Source organism: Artemia franciscana, chromosome 12 (genome assembly GCF_032884065.1).
Source record: "Artemia franciscana chromosome 12, ASM3288406v1, whole genome shotgun sequence".
NCBI classification, from domain to species: Eukaryota; Metazoa; Arthropoda; class Branchiopoda; order Anostraca; family Artemiidae; genus Artemia; species Artemia franciscana.
This window is the reverse complement of record NC_088874.1, coordinates 18790818-18811793: the sequence shown is the minus strand read 5'-3', so window position 1 is coordinate 18811793 and position 20976 is coordinate 18790818. Positions and strand designations below refer to the sequence as shown.

The 20976-nt window shown below is 36.2% G+C and overlaps 1 protein-coding gene across 3 annotated transcripts in view; it reads right to left on the bottom strand.

Moving 5' to 3' along the window:
- Positions 1-1982, bottom strand: part of LOC136033802 (phosphatidylinositol transfer protein alpha isoform-like) — a 52748-nt gene extending 50766 nt beyond the window's left edge. For all 3 annotated transcript variants that reach the window (XM_065714714.1, XM_065714715.1, XM_065714716.1), the window contains exon 1: positions 1870-1982. In XM_065714714.1, coding sequence (XP_065570786.1) covers positions 1870-1886 — 17 coding nt within the window. In that variant the 5' untranslated portion in view covers positions 1887-1982. The remainder of the gene's footprint in view (positions 1-1869) is intronic.
- Between the last annotated feature and the right edge of the window lie 18994 nt (positions 1983-20976).

The following is a 20976-nucleotide window of genomic DNA, read 5'->3' as shown; positions in this document are numbered from 1 at the left end:
CATAAGGATGGGCTTAAAGATAGTATTTGGCTTTTCTGTTGTTTTACAACAAGAAAGTAATTAAATCCTGAAATCAGTCTAAGTAAAAGTAATCAATAATTTTAACAGCTGTAGGGTTTAATTGGAAAAACAGCTGAGAAGGCTGCTTTAATTGGTAAAATCATAGTTTAGTGACTTTTGGCTATCTTGGAAAGAGAAGAGGTTAGGTTGGAAAAATGAGCCTTTCAGGGATGGGTCTACAGGCTAAAGTATATCCCAGGAAGGTATTTTAAAGTACCCATCTCTACTCCTTCTCCCTCTAGAGGGCCCTGAAATTCACCTACATGACAGGTCTATACCTATTGAAATTTTGACAAAACAACATTTTACCATAATTTTCAATTACCAGTTGCTTTTTCTCTGCCTTTAGTTCTAAAAATGTAATTTCTGTTATTTGAGTAGAATTTTGAGCTATATCAATGTTTTTTTTTTCAAATTTAGGAAATTTATTTGCATATCTTTAAAACCTTATAAAATGAAAATAGGCAAAATTATGAAGCTGAAATCAATTTTGTTGTACTTCGATTAAGCAGAAGAACTTAGCAGTTTGAAAATATATCTCCTTATACAATAGCATTTCTCCTTCTGAATAGGCCCAACTGTAGACCTTTACCAGAATGGTTGTTAACATTAGGAGATGATGATGAGTACAGCTGTTATCTTCATAAGGATGGGCTTAAAGATAGTATTTGGTTTTTCTGTTGTTTTACAACAAGAAAGTAATTAAATTCTGAAATCAGTCCAATTAAAAGTAATCAATAATTTCAACAGCTGTAGGGTTTAATTGGAAAACAGCTCAGAAGGCTGCTTTAATTGGTAGAATTCTAGTTTAGTGACTTTTGGCTATCTTGGAAAGAGGTTAGGTTAGAAAAATGAACCTTTCAGGGATGGGTCTACAGGCTAGAGTACATTCTAGGAAGGTATTTTAAAGTACCCATCTCTGCTCCTTCTCCCTCTAGAGGGCCCTGAAATTTACCTTCATGACAGGTCTATACCTATTGAAATTTTGACAAAACAACATTTTACCTTAATTTTCAAATACCAGTTGCTTTTTCTCTGCTTTTAGTTCTCAAACACAATTCTGGTTATTTAAGTAGAATTCTGAACCATATCAATGTTTTGTTTTTTCTTATTTAGGAAATGTACTTGTATATCTTTCAAACCTTATAAACTGGGATTGAGCAAAGTTGTGATGCTGAAAACAATTTTGTTGTAGGCTACTTCATTCAAGCAGAAGATCTATTTTGCAAGGTTTCACTTTTATAACACACATATTTTTAAAGGTCATCAAAGGTCTGGCCCTTCTAGAGGGAGAGGGAGTGGAGGTAAACAGGCTACTTCAAAATACTTTCCCAGAACATACTTTAGCCTTTAGACCCATCCCTGAAAGTTTCATTTTCCTAGCCTATCTCATTTCCAAGATAGCCATAAGTCACTAAACTAGAACTTTACCCTAGAATTTTACCCTTTAATCAAAGAAATACTAATAAAATACTGTCTGAGAGCTGGTCTACCTTACCTGACTGCATGAGGGAGGGCTAGGATGCAATCAAAATGACAGCAATTACTAATTTGGAGAGCATTTAAGAGGAATCAAAAAGTAAGTTTCTTGTTTCCCACCTGATTTTTGGTCAATAGCATAGATTAATGACAAGATTAACCAATAGACAACATTATCCATGCATCATTTATAACTGATAGGATAGACTATCCTATTTGACTTTGAACTCCACAAGCTAGGCTGGGTAAACCTTCATTTGCCCGACAAATAAAATACAAGGAACAAAATAAAGGGCATAATAAAAAAAAAATTCTGGAGTCATAACCTACAATTCTTTTATCAACATTTCTGCTCTCTAAAGATAGCCCCGTCAAAAGATATTTTCTTCTTCTAAAAAGGTGGTTTTTTAAAAAGTTGGTTTCTATTGAGCCACGTTTTTTGTTTGGAGTTTTACGAAACTAGTGTAAATCAATCAACCATCGAAAGGATTGAATTAAGTAGATTGATAATGCCAACGAAAAATATGTGTCAATATGAGGGTAAAAATCTTCAACAGATTTTTTTTACAGAATAGGGAGGTATCGAAAATACCATTATGCACTATTGCGCTCTTCTAAATACAAAAGGTTTTTAAATACATTAATTTCATTTCAAAAAATCGGTTAAACAGCTCTCTCTGATGTTCCAGTGCCCCGAGCTGCGGGAAAAAGGAAAAATAGAAAGATAAAAATCCATCGATTCAGAATACTGTGATTGCAGCCACTTTTTTCGCTTTTCGAGCCAATAAATTTTCCTTGTTGTTCCAGCCAAGAGACAGTAAGTTCCTTTTATAAAGGGTTTCAGAAAAGGTGCTTCTAACAGGGTATTTCTTGTTTTGATCGGACACTATTTTTATGAGCTATGGGTTATTGTAGTTACTACTATTGGACGTGACTATTATTTGCTAGGTTACAAGCTATCGCTGCGACCCGAATTTAATTACAACACATCTTTATAACTATGATACTGATATTCACATTTACATTGATGTACACAGATCCTTTCGATAAAATTTGTTTTCGCAAAAATAAATACCTTAAAGATTAACCGAAATAATAGCTCCCATTCCGGAAATAGTGTTAGGCGAGATTAATGGTAAAATTCTAGTTAATTGACTTCTTGCTATCCCAGAAAGGGTTTACTTTAGGAAAATGAAACTTCCAGGGATGGGTCTACAGGCTAAAGTATATCCCGGGAAGATATTTTAAAGGACTCACCTCCACTCCTTCTCCCTCTAGAGGGCCCTGAAATTTGCCAACATGACAGGTCTATACCTATTGAAATATTGACAAAATAACATTTTACCTTAACTTTCAGTTAATAGTTACTTTTTCTCTGCCTTTAGTTCTGAAAATGCAATTCCTGTTATTTGAGTAGAATTTCAAGCCATATCAATGTTGTTTTTTTTTTCAAAATGTAGGAAATGTATTTGCATATCTTTAAAACCTTATACAATGGAATTAAGCAAAGTTATGAAGCTTGAAACAATTGTGTTGTATTTCAATTAAGCAGAAGATCTATTTTGCCAGGTTTCACTTTTATAACACACATATTTTTAAAGGTCATCAAAGGTCAGGGCCTTCTAATGGGAGAAGGAGTAGAGGTAGTTACTTCAAAATACCTTCCAAGGACATGATTTAGTCTGTAGATTCATCCCTGAAAGTTTCATTTTCCTAGCCTAAACCCTTTCTGAGATAGCAAGAAGTCAATTAACTAGAATTTTACCGTTTTCCTTTAATTTGTTCATAATCATCATCTTCTTGATCAGAGAAGCAGGGTAATTTGATTTAAGATCTGTTTCCTGTCAATGTTCCTACTACCTGAACAATTGTTTAGGCTCATGAAACTATTGTTAATAGATGCATTTTGACTTTTGAAACATCTTTTATCTCTCGCAATTCTCCCACAAACTCATTGTGGAGTTATTCTGGCCCAAATATCCTGTATTTACACATATAGAATTACAATCATTTCTGTTTTTGTTGATCAGATATTTGAAATCGTGAATCTGTAATAGTTTAGAAACAAATTTGGGCTATATATTTGCACATCAGGGGGGTGGGCGTAAAGCAAAGCACGTGTTAAATATGTAAACTAACTATTGCTGTATTTAATACATGCTATGCTCCCCCCCCCCTAATGTGCAAATATATAATAACACAGAATCACAGAGAAGCACTTCTTCAGTTACTTAAAAAATTTTAACAACACAAAGATTTTGAGATTTACAGGAGTCCTAAGCAGCAAACTAGCAATGAAGAACTGTTTAAAACAGTTCCATGCTGATGTGGGCTTCAAACAATAATTTCAGCTTGGAATGTTCTTGATTAATGAAGTCTTATGGTTTGTCATTTTTGGGTTGTTTTTTCATAAGACTATTTGGTAGATAGCATATCATTTTTTTTACAAGTCAGATAAATAAAGTTATAAATAAAGTTAATTATATAAAGTTAATTATAAATAAAGTTAATTTGACCAACTCTTTCCACTTTGCTAAAGCAGTCACTCTCTGAAAACCATTTGCTTGCTTTTTCGCTAAATCAGTCATTTCTAATCCCTGTACTGAGGACTTACTCCTTGAACTTCACAATCCCATTAGACCCTGACTCCCCCGGTCAGCCTCCTTGGCAATCCCAACTTACTCTCCAATCCATGCTGTTACAGAGAACTTTCGTAAAAGTTGTATCCCCTTTATTCTGGAGCACGTTAATAATAATTCGTAATTTTGTCCTTTCCGAAATCCCCTCTTCCTCTATTGTCGTTTTTATTTTTTATTTATTGTTATGTTTATGTAATTTAACACCTTAAAAATTGTCAAGTTTACTGATTCGCCCTTTATCTTTGATGATTTTGTCTTTTTAATTTTTTAATTTTAAGTGCTTGACTTAATGCACTGATTTGAAATTTGTTTTTTTAACTTTCACTGGACATTTAAAGCGAATTCGGCTCTATAGAGCTTGTGATAGCCTTTTGAAAATAAATATTATCTTATCCTAACCAATAACAATGGCCTCAAAAGTTTCGCGAAAAATACACATGCAAGCTTCTTGGTCTCGGCTGCTCACTAGGCATACCTCTGGTGGTCTATATGCTTTGAAGCTACTTAAGCCAACCTCCAGATTTGTTTCTCTTTGGCTCTTTGACTGACATAAGTAGTAGACGCTTTTGTCTTTGCTCCACCCCTCCATTGGGTTACTTTACTTTAACGAATTTGCGCTTGTCAGGATACATTTGACTGATACCCATCCTTTTAAAGAAATCTTCTATAGCAGCTAAAACTTTTGAATCTCAAGCGTCTGATATTTTTTTTCGGTCCGGTTGTTTTTTGAAAGTCTGTTCGTAAAAGAGTTTGCGTTTGAGGGGACTTAGGTTTCTTACAATGTGTGAGACAACTTGTAGTTTCTTTGGGGTTAAATATAGTAATGCCTCTCTAGACCTGAAAATGGCTCGTCCTTTAGATTGCTCATTCGTGAAAGCTGCGATAGGGAAATTGGAAAGCTCTGCTCCTACAGGTGGAGTGGATAGTAGAGCTGTCATTCTAACTTTTTTTTCTTTCTAAAGTTGACGGATTCTTTTCTTTGTTTCTCCACCCTTTTTTTTCAACTGCTTCAATGATTCTTCATCAGCTGTAACATCCCTTTGTTTGTTAATGTGACTGCTCTGCTGGTCTTTCAGCTGTGCACGTAATACTCGATTGCTTTGCATCATATCCCTTTGCTTTCATTTCCTCTCCGCTGGAGTCATTGCACTTGTTTTAGGTGGCTTCTGAAAAATAAAATACCTCAATTAATGGAAATAATAAAAATCGTATCATATAGGTTACATGTTTTTTGTACAATCTAAGGAAAACTCTATCAGAAAGGCATAATCCTATTGAATGTACAAGGCCAGTATTGCATGAAAAGTCAAAATAGACAGTAATCAAAACACAATGTGGGATGTAATCTTTCTCTAAAATAGAACATTATTAAATTGTGCTTTCTCTTCAAAACTTACACTCGACACTTCGAGTGTAAGTCACGTTTTTTCATCCTGTGGTAATCAACCTTTCACACGGAAACCGCTGGTCTCATTGACAGTCTCGTTGCACATTCTAGATCGTGGAGAGATGCGTCAGAGCCGGGCAGGCTGGGAATCGATTCTGCTTTCACTTGTGTTGTGGGTGAAAACATTATGTGCTCAAACGTGACTTACCCTTGGAGTAAAAACAGGTAGCTTGAGATGAGTAGTCGAAATTTTGTTTCATTATATGGCGATTGTTGCAAGAACAACAGTTAAGTCTTGTGTAATGATGGCACTGATTTTAGATTTTTTACAAAAGTAATTACAAGAGATATTTCTCATATTGCCATCATGATAACGTCATATTGCTGTCATGAAGTCCTGATAGTTTTTCTTTTGTTATATAAAAAGCTCAATTACCGCACTTTTTCTTCTATTATTTTGAAAACGAACTTCACAACCAAACAATTTGGATTCTTACCTTTCCAAAGATGTATTCATATGTCCAAAATTATAACTTTTAGAATTTAAACCATGTGTCTGAAATACGGTGTTTTCTCCCTACTACTACTGCCAGTAAAGCTAAGACTGCTAATAATAATTCTACTGCTACTAAAACTAACAGTATTAAGGCGAAAATTTTGGGAAATATTGCAACTGTATGGAACTAAATCGGAACACACTATGCCTGCACAGGGTGTTAAGAGGACGTATCAGTTGTTTTTCAGGCAAAAGGCAATATATATATATTTATCAATGCTACTATTACGGTTACTTATAACTAAAAATGCTAAATAAGGAGAAACTTTTAGGAGACATTTAGGGGGAGTTCAAATTAAACAAAAAAAAACTATATGTATTAAGGTTTTTAAAAGAGCATACACAATATCATAACCGATGTTGCTCTATAATAGCTAGAAATATCATTGAAACTTTTAAAGGAGCCAATTTGATTCAAGATTAAAAGTTCTAGTGCCCTTTTTAAGATTAAAAAGAGATATAAGGGTAAGTAACCCTTTTTTCAAGCCCATTTTATTTTCCAAACACATTCAATCAAAATTTTGAGGCAGCCAAATTGTTCAACATAGTAGAACAGTCCAGTAGCTGTGTCTCTAGGGATGTTGAGTTTGTTAACCCTATATGTAATTGGTCCATTATGCTTTAAAACTAAATCAAAAGGCACTGTGTCTAAGATTGCCAACAAGAAACCTCAGCAATATATCAAGTAGGACTGCGGGTAGGAATTTGGAAATTTAAGGGCTACCAGGGTCATTACTAGCCAAAATGTTTTTTTTTTTTTTTTGGGGGGGGGGTGAAGAGATTTTGCTGACTGGATGGCCATTTTACTAACTGTTTTTGTCAAAAACCAGCATAATGTCCATTCCGAATTCAGTATATAAAATCAGTGCAGGAGTCAATAAAACTGCTGCATTTACCAACCAAGATTCAGATTTTTGTACATATATTGTCACTATTTTAATGCTGCCTACTTAACCAAATTGAAGTTTGTGGCACCATCTGTCACATTATGCCAGTAAAACTGGTGTGTTTACCGACCAAGTTTGAAATTTTTGTAGATGACATGTCAGTATTTTTTCGGTCTTTATTGAACCAAACAAAGAATTTTAGTGACATAAAAAAAACTGTGGCGCAAAACACCACAATCTTACAAACCAATCTTTTTTACCTAGTGACTTCACTATTGCTATTACTACTTCAGCCATTACAATTTCAATACATCTTAGGAGTGTAAGTATATCCAAGTTGTCAAAGAGCACAGATGGAAATATTTGGGTGTGACATTAAGTTTTATTTTTTAAGTTTTAAGATATTAAGTTTTATTTAGAAGGATGTCTTCTGTATAGTCAGGTGGCTAGCATCAGCTTAGGTTTGTATCAGATATATCTATGATATATCGCAGAATATATCTATGAAAGAAGCCTCTCTGATTTCCTACGACTCTCCATGGTTTGAAAAGAGACGTGGATATAAGAGGTACTTCTTAAGGTGAATTTAAGAAAGGAGGAAGTAAAGTATATCATTGAATTGAGGGCAAATAATTTACCCTTTTGGGAAAGAAGATAACATTTAGGGATGAGACAAGGGCAGGATGGCCCTTAATTTTGCTCATGAACAGCCTAGATGATAGTATCACATGTGTTCCCTTTTAATCCCTGGCAAGTTAAAACCTAATACCCCAGCTAAAAAGGAATTAAGGTCTAGGCTCCTTCTTTTCAGTGATGTAGACAGAAAATGGAAATGGACTTTAATCTTCATCAGCAGATAATCAAGTATATACTGAAAGGATTATGTGTGGTATCTATGTTTTTCTATAATAATTTTGTTTTGCAACGTGGTTTTATTTTACTTTTTGAGGGTGACGTATCTTTGGTGAACTGAAGGTGAAGATGGTCATTTAATTGATGTCATTTGAGACAACAATAGTGGTAATTTGAAGCTCTGGATGATCAGGTCGAACAAAGTCTGTTTGAAGTTGATCCAGAGTTATGAACACGGGAGATAGGCTTAGATTCAGACAGGACAGACATACAAGGTAGAAGTGACAACATAAATATTTTTTTAAGTAGCAGTGAGAAATAGTTCAAAGTTATGTTGAAGTCATCACAAATGACTTCAAAATATTGGTCAATTGGTTTTTATGTAGGATCGTTGATAGTGACATAAACGCTGTTGTGAGTTTTTTTCAGAGGTGTGATTACAGTAATTAGTCAGAACATGGACACAAATCAACCGATTGTGAAAAACTGAAGTTAACTGGGAGTGCAGGACAGCTTGGTGTTGGAACATGTAGAATTCACCTTGTGCACAATGTTTTTTGAAGAGGTCTTGGTGAACTTGCTCACATTTGATCACGCAAGTTTTTTAGTTTTTTCATGAATGGCCTTTTTGGATTGAGGACTATAGAGAAATCTTAGTGAAAATTGTTGTTCTCAAGTTGAGTTTTATCAAACATGTACCACCCCATTAATTATTGACTGCTCATGCTGCTATTAGAATGATTGAAGAATCGCCAACCCTTACTGAGTATTTTACTTTCTTTGGCCCTTAGAAGAAAGCAAGCCTGATAAAATCCTGCCCTTGCAAAGATACGAAACTGCTCACAGAGTCAACTTTGAAAGCAGAATGCCAGTTCTTGATAGACAGTGCCAAACTTTTTGCACATTCAACTCAAAAGTTCCAACTTAAAGAACCACTGATTTATGAATGTATTTGGAGCTGAAGTATTTTTTTTTATGCTTGCTGGAAGCATTTTGAGACCTGAAGACCTTCAAGAACTGATGGTTGACTTTGATGTGAAACCATTTCAAACTAGAAAGAACTTTTTGCCTCTAGTCAACACTGTAATCAGTGATGAAGTGCAAACCTCTCATGTAGTGGCTGGTGAATTGTCAAAGTGGTCTTTATTGCAACATGTTCAGAAGCACTTCACTTTATCTGCCAAGTATGTTTTGGTCAATTTCTAGACGGTGATTTTTGTTGTTATGAAAAGCTTGTGTTTCCGTCACCCAGCTCAGGTGTCCTGAGCAGAGTGAAGGCCAAATACTGTCCAAGACTTAATGTTTGTTGCTCAAAACCAGCCTAACTTGTTGAAAACGAATCTCTTCTTAAACATGTTTAAACAAGCGCAAATCAGTGAGTTACCGTCAGAGCCAAATAGGATCATTGGAAAATAGAACAGACTAGTTGAGGATTGCAAATGCCTGATTTTTTCGGGAGTGATTAAAGACACGGTGGCTATTTCAAGTGGCTCAGACAGCTTTAAAAATGGCTTTTCATTGTCAGGAAGGACTTTCAGTGAACCGAAAGCATCAATGATTAAGTAAACATTGAACGCTTGGCTGTTTGCAGTGGATGGTCTCTGCGGAAACACCCCCTAAAAGTCATAGAATCTTAACGAAAATCACACCATCAGATTCAGCGTATCAGAGAACCGGTCCTGTAGATGTTTCAAGCTCCTATGTACAAAAACGTGAAATTTTATATTTTTTTGCCAGAAGGCAGATCATTGATGCGTGTTTATTTGTTTTTTTGTTTTTTTTTTGTTTTTTTCCCCAGGGGTGATCGTATCAACCCAGTTGTCCTAGAATGTTACGAGAGGACTCATTCTAACGGAAATGAAAAGTTCTAGTGCCCTTTTTAAGTGACCAAAAAAATTGGAGGGCACCTAGGCCCCCTCCCACGCAAATTATTTTTCCAAAGTCAACGGATCAAAATTCTGAGATAGCCATTTTATTCAACGTAGTCGAAAAACCTTATAACTATGTCTTCGGGGACGACTTACTCCCCCAAAGTCCCCGTGGGAGGGGTTACAAGCTCAAAACTTTGACCAGTGCTTACATATAGTAATGGTTATTGGGAAGTGTACAGGTGTTTTCAGGAGGATTTTTTGGTTTGAGGCAGGGGTTGAGAAGAGGGGGATATGCTGGGGGAACTTTCCATCGAGGAATTTGTCATGGGGGAAGAAAACTTCCTTGAAGGGAGCGCAGGATTTACTAGCATTACTTAAAAAAAAAAACAATGAAAAAATAAATATAAAAAAGTTTTTTTTCAGCTGGAAGTAAGCAGCAGCATTAAAACTTAAAACGAAGAGAAATTATTACGCATATGAGGGGCTCACCTCCTCCTAATACCTCGCTCTTTACGCTAAAGTATTTTTAGTAATTTCAACTATTTATTCTGCGGCTTTTGTGATTCAGGGGGTCATTCTTAATGAATTGGGACAAAATTTAAGCTTTAGTGTAAAGAGCGAGGTACTGACGAGGATGCGAACCCCCTCATATATGTAATAAAAACATGAGAATACAAAAGTTCTTTACGTAAGCTAATTTATAAGTTACGTATATCTTTTACTTATAAAAAGATTCGTAAAAAATTAAAAGTTCTAGTTGCCTTTTTAACTAACCGAAAATCGAGGGGCAACTAGGCTTCCTCCCCCGCTCTTTTTTTCTCAAAATCATTCGATCAAAATTATGAGAAAGCCATTTAGCCAAAAAAAAATAAATATACAAATTTCGTTTTAATTATTCCTCTGCGGAGAGCCTAAATTAAAACATGCATTGATTCAAAAACGTTCAGAAATTAAATAAAAAAACAAGTTTTTTAAATAAAAGTAAGAAGCGACATTAGAACTTAAAACGAACAGAAATTACTCCGTATATGAAAGGGGCTTTTCCTTCTCAACGCCCCGCTCTTTACGCTAAAGTTTCTTACTGTTTTAAAATGTAGAGTTAAGAGAAAGAGTCAAACTTTAGCGTAAAGAGCGGGGCGTTGAGAAGGAAAAGCCCCTTTCAAGTTTTTTACTGTTTTAAAATGTAGAGTTAAGAGAAAGAGTCAAACTTTAGCGTAAAGAGCGGGGCGTTGAGAAGGAAAAGCCCCTTTCATGTACGGAGTAATTTCTGTTCGTTTTAAGTTTTAATGTCGCTCCTTACTTTCATTTAAAAAACTTGTTTTTTTATTTTTCCATTATCAAAAGCCAATATGCCTACATAAGCATCAAGTTTTTAAGGTTAGTATTAAGACTATAGATTTAGGAACTGGCAGTCTTTTTGTCTAGGCTAAATTATCATCATTAATAATTTTCAAATTGCTGCTTACTTTAATCTGAAATATTTTTATTATTGTTTTTTTTTTTGAATAACCAAATACAAAGTTGGGAAACCAAATTCAAAGTTGGGAAAAATTGAAGTTGCAGCTCTTTGAAAAGGCACTTATGGATTTTGAAATTTTTTGTACTGGTTTAACCAACTGTTTAGGTTTAAATGTTTGAATAATTAAGGTAATTTAAGAACAAAGTGTCAGCAGCGTCAATCAACTTGCTAAATAAATGTTGCTTGAATTTTTATTTTTAGGTGTTACAAGCATACATTTTAAGGATTGGAGGCTATTCAAGAAACAAAAGTCAAACAATAAAATTTGAAAATACTCGTATTTCAGGTACAAATTAAGACGAACAGGCTAAATCAATAATATCCAGAAATCGGATTTGTATTAGGAAAATCCCCACACTTATTTGTTTTGTTGATTAATTCTCCTTATAACAGATTCCCAGAGGTACCAGCACCATTGACACAATAGAAAGTATTCGAAAACGCTTTTGTAGTGACGGTGAAATTGAACTGGAGTTTCAAGTTGTTTGTGACATTCGAAAAGAATCTCCAGTTGTCGTTCAAGGATTGAATAGCTTACGGGTATCTTATATTGGAACTTTCCCCCTTTTTTCCCCTATTTGCTGTCTATTAAAATTAGGCCTGTATTTGTAATCTATCTTTGATGGAATTATCTTCTATGTGTTAATGCAACCGTATTAGAATTGGAAAGCTGAATGCCTTTCAAATACTCTAATCCTATCAGAATATTTAGGTTGTTTTGGAGAAAAATATTTAAATAATAAATAGGCTAGAAGTAATGTAAAGTTAATGGAAGAAAGAAAGAGAAAGGGGAAGTGTTGGAAAAGTTAGAGAAAATATAGGGAAATACGGAATATTAATGGATTCAAAAATTGCATAGTAATAAATGAAAATATGATTTGCTAAATCTCTATCTTTATGTCTTCTTTTTAGTGCATCATCTATATTGTTTTAATTAATAGTCATTTCGAAAAAAGTTAAAATAAAATCTCGCCCGTAAACTATTCAAAATTGAATGAAGAATTCCTCTAACAGGGTGGATGATTGTCATTTTTGAAACGCAGTGTGATAAGAAGCAGTTATTATGTTATTTTACCTATTAGGTTGCGGTAAAGTATCTAAATGTTTACTGCATCAAACGACAAGGAAAGATTGACCGTTGTCAATTTGGTTTCTTGGATATTGATTGGTTTGTTTTGTGAGTATATTTATTGATTTTTTAGATGAAAATACAATAAGTCCCATGGCTTGTCACAAAAAATCACATTGCAACTTATTTACCATCGCTGCTAATAAATTCTCGCAACTAGTCGTAGTCGGGGCAATAACGCTGCCTAAGCAAAGAACAAATTGGGCTCTACATATCATTTTATTTATCATTATATATGCATACTAGCTTTTGGGGTGGCGCTTCGCGCCCCCCCCAAGCCCTCCTGCACGCGTAAGTCGTTACGCGCCATATTAGTTATGCGCCATTGTAGTTGTGTCCCTATGTCCCACCTGTGAATATAGATAGATATATCTATTTTCATATATATATATATATATATATATATATATATATATATATATATATATATATATATATATATATATATATATATATATATATATATATATATATATATATATATATATATATATATATGAAAATATATAGATATATCTTCTTTCATAGGCATGTATTTTGGGGGTGATACCTGACACGGGGATGCCATGGATATTCTATGGTAGCCACAACACTTGGCTGGGTAGAGAATTTAAAGTGGCGAAACCCTATAGGCAAGTGTATTCTCCTGATGAGCCCTTGTGTTGGGTTGTTGCCTCTGAATTATTTGTCTTTATTATTTGTTCTATTGTTTGGTAAATGACGACTTATACTTATTGACGACATGACTGCCTGTCCATGGATTATTCTTTATGGTTGATTGTGTATGGCTATGCTGTTTTACCTATGTGATTGTATGGATGAGTAGGGTTAAGGCCTCATTCAAGTGCTGGTCTATAGTAATCACTAATTTAGGAAAACAGTCTTCCTTTTCTCCTTCTGTCTCTTTTTTTTCTTTTTTTTTGCAACATATAATGGTCCATGGGAAAACAATCCGTATTCAGATCTATACCTCATGATTCTAATGATTGCCCTTGAGCTTTGTTGATGGTGATTGCTAATCGACGATTCCCTGTGTCGCCGTCGTCATTTATATATCCCCCTGTGCCCCCCGGCGTCCCCGTTGTAGTTGTGTCCCAGTGTCCCGGTCGTCATTTATATTCCCTGTGTCCCGGTCGTCATTTGTGTCCCGGTGTCCCAGTGTGTGATTTCTCTTTGAGGGTCCCAGGCGTCATTTATATTCCTTGTGTCCCGGTTTCCCGGTCGTCATTTGTGTCCCGGTGTCCCGGTTTGTATATACATTCGTTTTTGAATTGTTTTTTTTTTTAGGTTTTAGTTTTTTACCTTTTTTTTAGTTTTTTTAGTTATACCTCATTATTCTAATGATTGCCCTTGAGCTTTGTCAATGGTGATTGCTAATCGAACATTCCCTGTGTCCCTGTCGTCATTTATATATCCCCCTGTGCCCCCCGGCGTCCTCGTTGTAGTTGTGTCCCTGTGTCCCGGTCGTCATTTATATTCCCTGTGTCCCAGTCGTCATTTGTATCCCGGTGTCCCGGTCTGTATATACATTCGTTTTTGAAATGGTATATGATGAAATAAATTTTCGTGTTTTTCCCCTTTTTTTCTTTTTAGTTTTTTTTTGGTTTTTACTTTTTTTTAGTTTTTTTAGTTTTTTTTCTTTCTTCTTTTTAGTTTTTTTTTTTTTTTAGTTTTGTTTTTCTCCTTTATTTTTCATTTTTTATTTTTTTTTATTTTTTATTTTTTTAGTTTTTAGCTTTTTTAGTATTTTTTACTAGTTTTTAGTTTTTTTTTCTTTTTAGTTTTTTTGTAGTTTTTACCTTTTTTTAGTTTTTTTTTAGTTTTTTTTTGCTTATGTCCTGGTCGTCATTTATCCTCCCTGTGTCCCGGTCGTCATTTGTGTCCCGGTGCTTTGTTGATGGTGATTGCTAATCGAACATTCCTTGTGTCCCGGTCGCTTTCTCTTTGAGAGCCCCGGTCGTCATTTATATTCCCTATGTGCCGGTGTCCCGGTCGTCATTTGTGTCCCGATGTCCCGGTCTGAAATTTCGTCAGTCGAAAACATGACGTCAGTCAACACACAAACATTACGTCACCCGACAGACAGACCCACACATCCACAGACAACTTATTTTTATATCTATATATATAAAAATAAGTTGTCTGTGGATCTGTGGATCGTGGATCAGGTGACGTCATGTTTCGGCTGACGTCATGAAATTAGTTGCCATCATTTTTGCTTTGAAGGTGACGTCATTCAAGTTATATAAGACATATGATCGCGTAGAATTCTATTAATGTTTAAGTTTACAATGACTGATGAAGATGCTCAAAGAGTCTATGCCAAAAAACTTGCTGCTGATAGAGAAAGTCAGAAAAGAAAGCGTGCCGAGGAACTACCAGAGCAACGCGAAAGCAGACTTGCTGCTAAAAGAGAAAGTGAAAAAAGAAGGCGTGCCGAGGAAAAAAGAAGGCGTGCCGAGGAATCAAAAGACCAGCAGGGAAACAGGCTTGAGGCTGATAGAGAAAGAAAGAACAGAAAGCATGCCGAGGAACTACCAGAGCAACGCAGAAGCAGACTTGCTGCTAAAAGAGAAAGTGAAAAAAGAAGGCGTGCCGAGGAATTAAAAGACCAGCAGGGAAACAGGCTTGCTGCTGATAGAGAAAGAAAGAACAGAAAGCATGCCGAGGAACTACCAGAGCAACGCAGAAGCAGACTTGCTGCTAAAAGAGAAAGTGAAAAAAGAAGGCGTGCCGAGGAATCAAAAGACCAGCAGGGAAACAGGCTTGCTGCTGATAGAGAAAGTAAGAAAAGAAAGTGTGCCGAGGAATCAGAGCAATCTGAAAGTTATCGCCTGGCATTCAGGTACAACCCAGTCGATGATTATAGCTTGAGTAGATGTGTTCAAATCGGGACAATGTCTAAAATTTGTCCCTATTGCAAGGCCTTGAAATTCAATGGTGAAACAATGGGAATGTGTTGCGCCTCAGGAAAAGTTAAACTTCCTCTATTGGCTGCACCACCAGAGCCATTGAAGACTTTCCTTACTGGAACTACGTCAGAATCTAAGCGTTTTTTGTCAAAAATCAGACAATACAACTCATGTTTCCAAATGACGTCGTTTGGAGCCCAAATCGAAAATCCAGATCAATTTATGTCTACTTTCAAAGTAAAAGGGCAAATTTATCATAAAGCAGGGTCCCTTCTACCATTCTCAGGCGAGAATCATAAATTTTTACAATTGTACTTCATCAGTGATAGAAATTCTGAATTGAATGCACGTTGCGAAATTTCTCCCAACGTTGAAAGGACAATCGTTTCCCAATTGCAACATCTTTTCCACGAAAATAATAAGTTAGTGCGTCTGTTCAAAACAGCCATCGATTTGATGCCTACTGATACTCATAAAATTGTTATTTCCGCTGACAAAACGCCTCCTGGCCAACATGTGCGTAGATACAATGCTCCGACTATCGACGAAGTGGCAATCGTTATGGTCGGTGATCAGTTTTTACCTCGAGATATTATTCTACATAAGCGAAACGCTCAGTTGTTAAGAATCGCTGAAACTCATCGATGCTACGATGCCCTACAATATCCTATCATTTTTTGGGATGGAGCCGACGGCTATCACTTTAATATTAAATTGATGAATCCAGCCACTAACAAAGAAATGAATAAGAAATACAGTGCAATGCATTATTATTCCTATAGACTAATGATTCGGCAGGATGAAGAAAATTATATTTTAAAATGCCGTGAATTGTTTCACCAATTTGTCGTGGATATGTATGCTAAAATTGAATCAGAACGTTTGCTATATATCCGCCTGAATCAGACCAAGCTCCGCTCTGAACAATACATTCATTTGCGAGATGTAGTTATAAATGACGGTAATACCACAAACGTTGGAAGATTAACGATTTTACCTTCGTCATATGCTGGCAGTCCCCGTCATATGCATGAATATGCTCAAGATGCTATTGCGTATGTTCGTCTCTATGGTCGTCCAGATTTATTTATTACATTTACATGTAATCAATCTTGGGACGAGATACTGCAGCTTTTACTTCAAGGACAATCGGCGGTTCATAGGCATGACATTACGGCACGTGTCTTCCGGCAAAAGTTGAAATCACTGATAAACTACCTTGTAAAACATGAAGTGTTTGGGTCAGTGCGATGCTGGATGTACTCAGTGGAATGGCAAAAACGAGGTTTGCCACACGCACATATACTAATCTGGCTACATAAAAAAATTACTTCAAACGAAATTGATAATGTGATTTCCGCTGAAATACCTGATAAAAATGTCGATAAGGGGTTACATGATATTATTGTAAAAAATATGATACATGGACCTTGCGGTGCACTGAACGAAAATTCACCATGCATGGTCAAAGGAAGGTGCACAAAGCAATATCCTCGACTTTTAGTACCCAAAACAATTACTGGCAATGATGGTTACCAACAATATAGAAGAAGATCTACTGAAGATGGCGGTAAAACAGCAATAATAAAGAAGCGTAACGGTACCACCATCGAAGTAGATAACCAGTGGGTTGTTCCATATTCCCCTTTATTATCAAAAACATTTAATGCACACATAAACGTTGAATACTGTAACTCCGTAAAGGCAATCAAATACATATGTAAATACGTCAACAAAGGCAGTGACATGGCAGTTTTTGGCTTGCAGTCCGAAATCAAAGATTTCGATGAAATCATAGAATATCAGGCTGGAAGATACATAAGCAGTAATGAAGCTGTTTGGCGAATTCTTTCATTTCCGATACATGAACGTAGTCCAGCTGTTGTTCACTTAGCGGTACATTTACAGAATGGTCAACGTGTTTATTTCACGGAAACCAACGTGCAACAAAGAGTCCTGAATCCACCGGATACAACATTAACAGCTTTTTTTTCGCTTTGCAAAAATGATTCTTTTGCAAAAAAACTGCTGTATACTGAAGTGCCTTCGTATTACACGTGGAATACTAAAAATAAAGTATTTGAACGTCGAAAACAGGGTAAGTCAGTCGACGGCCAACCTACCATCTTCAAAGATACCACGATAGGAAGACTCTACACCGTTCACCCCAATCAACATGAATGCTTCTTTCTACGCCTGCTTTTGGTGAATGTACCCGGTCCGACATCCTTTGAGTATTTGAGGATTGTAAATGGTACTATGCATGACACTTACCGTAGTGCATGCCAAGCTCTGAATTTATTGGAGAATGACCAACACTGGGATAACTGCATCAATGACGCGTGCGAAACGTCAACCCCAAGTCAAATTCATGCATTGTTTGGCATCATTTTAACAACTTGCTCTCCATCAGCTCCTACAGATTTATGGGAAAAATATAAGTCAAAAATGTCCGAAGATATACTTCATCGAAAACAGTTAGAGACGTCAGACATGACTTTTGATTTTACATCAGAAATTTGTAACTACACTTTAGTTGTTATAGAAGATTTGTGCATAAGTATGGCAAACAAACCTCTTCAGGGTTTGGGAATGCCTTCACCTAACCGTATCGCTGCTGTTTCGACATGTGTAGAATTGGATCGTGAACAAAGTTACAGTACGAGTGATCTATTGTCGTATGTACAAAATAACATTTCCAAGTTAACGTCGGAACAAAAAGACATTTATGATACGATAATGCATTGTGTCGATAACAACGTTGGAGAAATTTTCTTTTTGGATGCGCCAGGAGGTACTGGTAAAACGTTTGTGATAAAACTGATTCTGGCATCAATTCGATCTAAAAATGATATAGCGTTGGCAATTGCGTCGTCCGGAATAGCCGCAACATTGCTGCCTGGTGGAAGAACTGCTCATTCCGCTTTGAAATTGCCTCTGAACTTGCATTCTACAGAAACTCCCACGTGCAATATTTCCAAATCATCTGGGATGGGTAAAGTATTGCAGCAATGCAAACTTATTATTTGGGATGAGTGCACAATGGCACACAAAAAATCGCTCGAGGCTCTGGATCAATGCTTGAAAGATTTGCGAGGGAAGTCGAAACCCTTTGGCAGCACCTTAATATTGCTTGCGGGAGATTTCAGGCAAACATTACCTATAATACCTAGATCAACTCCTGCAGACGAAATGAATGCTTGCCTGAAAAATTCTAATTTATGGGCACACGTAAAAACATTAAAATTAACTACAAATATGCGTGTCTGATTGCAAAACGATGACTCTGGTCAAACATTTTCATATCAATTGCTGGCAATGGGAAACGGAAAGCTCCCAGTAGACTCAATTTCAGGACGTATACAACTACCTGCTGATTTCTGTAATTTAGTGACGTCCAAAAATGAATTGATTGAAAAATCGTCGATTAGCAATCACCATCAACAAAGCTCAAGGGCAATCATTAGAATCATGAGGTATAGATCTGAATACGGATTGTTTTCCCATGGACCATTATATGTTGCATGTTCAAGAGTCGGTAAACCTGACAATCTATTTATATGCACAGACAATGGGACAGCAAAGAATGTTGTATATTCGCAAGTTTTACGTAGTTAAAAACATATATATATATATATATATATATATATATATATATATATATATATATATATATATATATATATATATATATATATATCTATCTATATTCACAGGTGGGACATAGGGACACAACTACAATGGCGCGTAACTAATATGGCACGTAACGACTTACGCGCGCAGGGGGGCTTGGGGGGGGCGCGAAGCACCCCCACCAACTAGGTGTTAGTATAGTATATATATATAAATAAGTTGTCTGTGGATGTGTCTGTCAGGTGACGTCATGTTTGTGTGTTGACTGACGTCATGAAGATAGTTGTCGTCATTTTTGTTATGACGGTGACGTCATTAAAGGTATTTAAGACATGCGTTCACGTAGAAATATATTAATGTTTAACTTTAAAATGACTGATGAACTTACAATGGCAACAGCCGAGGAAGATGCTCAAAGAGTCTATGCCAAAAAACTTGCTGCTGATAGAGAAAGTCAGAAAAGAAAGCGTGCCGAGGAATCAAAAGAACAGCAAGGAAACAGGCTTGAGGCTGATAGAGAAAGAAAGAACAGAAAGCGTGCCGAGGAACTACCAGAGCAACGCGAAAGCAGACTTGCTGCTAAAAGAGAAAGTGAAAAAAGAAGGCGTGCCGAGGAATCACAAGAACAGCCAGAAATCAGGCTTGCTGCTGATAGAGAAAGTAAGAAAAGAAAGCGTGCCGAGGAATCAGAGCAACCTGAAAGTTATCGCCTGGCAATGTCTAAAATTTGTCCCTATTGCAAGGCCTTGAAATTCAATGGTGAAACAATGGGAATGTGTTGCGCCTCAGGAAAAGTTAAACTTCCTCTATTGGCTGCACCACCAGAGCCATTGAAGACTTTCCTTACTGGAACTACGTCAGAATCTAAGCGTTTTTTTGTCACAAATCAGAAAATACAACTCATGTTTCCAAATGAGGTCGTTTGGAGCCCAAATCGAAAATCCAGATCAATTTATGTCTACTTTCAAAGTAAAAGGGCAAATTTATTATAGAGCAGGGTCCCTTCTACCATTCTCAGGCGAGAATCATAAATTTTTACAATTGTATTTCATCAGTGATAGAAATTCTGAATTGAATGCACGTTGCGAAATTTCTCCCAACGTTGAAAAGACAATCGTTTCCCAATTACAACATCTTTTTCACGAAAATAATAATTTATTGCGTCTGTTCAAAACAGCCATCGATTTGATGCCTACTGATACGCATAAAATTGTTATTTCCGCTGACAAACGCCTCCTGGCCAACATGTGCGTAGATACAATGCTCCAACTATCGACGAAGTGGCAATCGTTATGGTCGTGATCAGTTTTTACCTCGAGATATTATTCTTCATAAGCGAAACGCTCAGTTGTTAAGAATTGCTGAAACTCATCGATGCTACGATGCCCTACAATATCCTATCATTTTTTGGGATGGAGCTGACGGCTATCACTTTAATATTAAATTGATGAATCCAGCCACTAACAAAGAAATGAATAAGAAATGCAGTGCAATGCATTATTATTCTTATAGACTAATGATTCGGCAGGATGAAGAAAATTATATTTTAAAATGGCGTGAATTGTTTCACCAATTCGTCGTTGATATGTATGCTAAAATTGAATCAGAACGTTTGCTATATATCCACCTTAATCAGACCAAGCTCCGCTCTGAACAATACATTCATTTGCGAGATGCAGTTATAAATGACGGTAATACCACAAACGTTGGGAGATTAACAATTTTACCTTCGTCATATGCTGGCAGTCCCCGTCATATGCATGAATATGCTCAAGATGCTATTGCGTATGTTCGTCTCTATGGTCGTCCAGATTTATTTATTACATTTACATGTAATCAATATTGGGACGAGATACTGCAGCTTTTACTTCAAGGACAATCGGCGGTTCATAGACATGACATTACGGCCCGTGTCTTCCGGCAAAAGTTGAAATCACTGATAAACTACATAGTAAAACTTGAAGTGTTTGGGTCAGTACGATGCTGGATGTACTCAGTGGAATGGCGAAAACGAGGTTTGCCACACGCACATATACTAATCTGGCTACACAA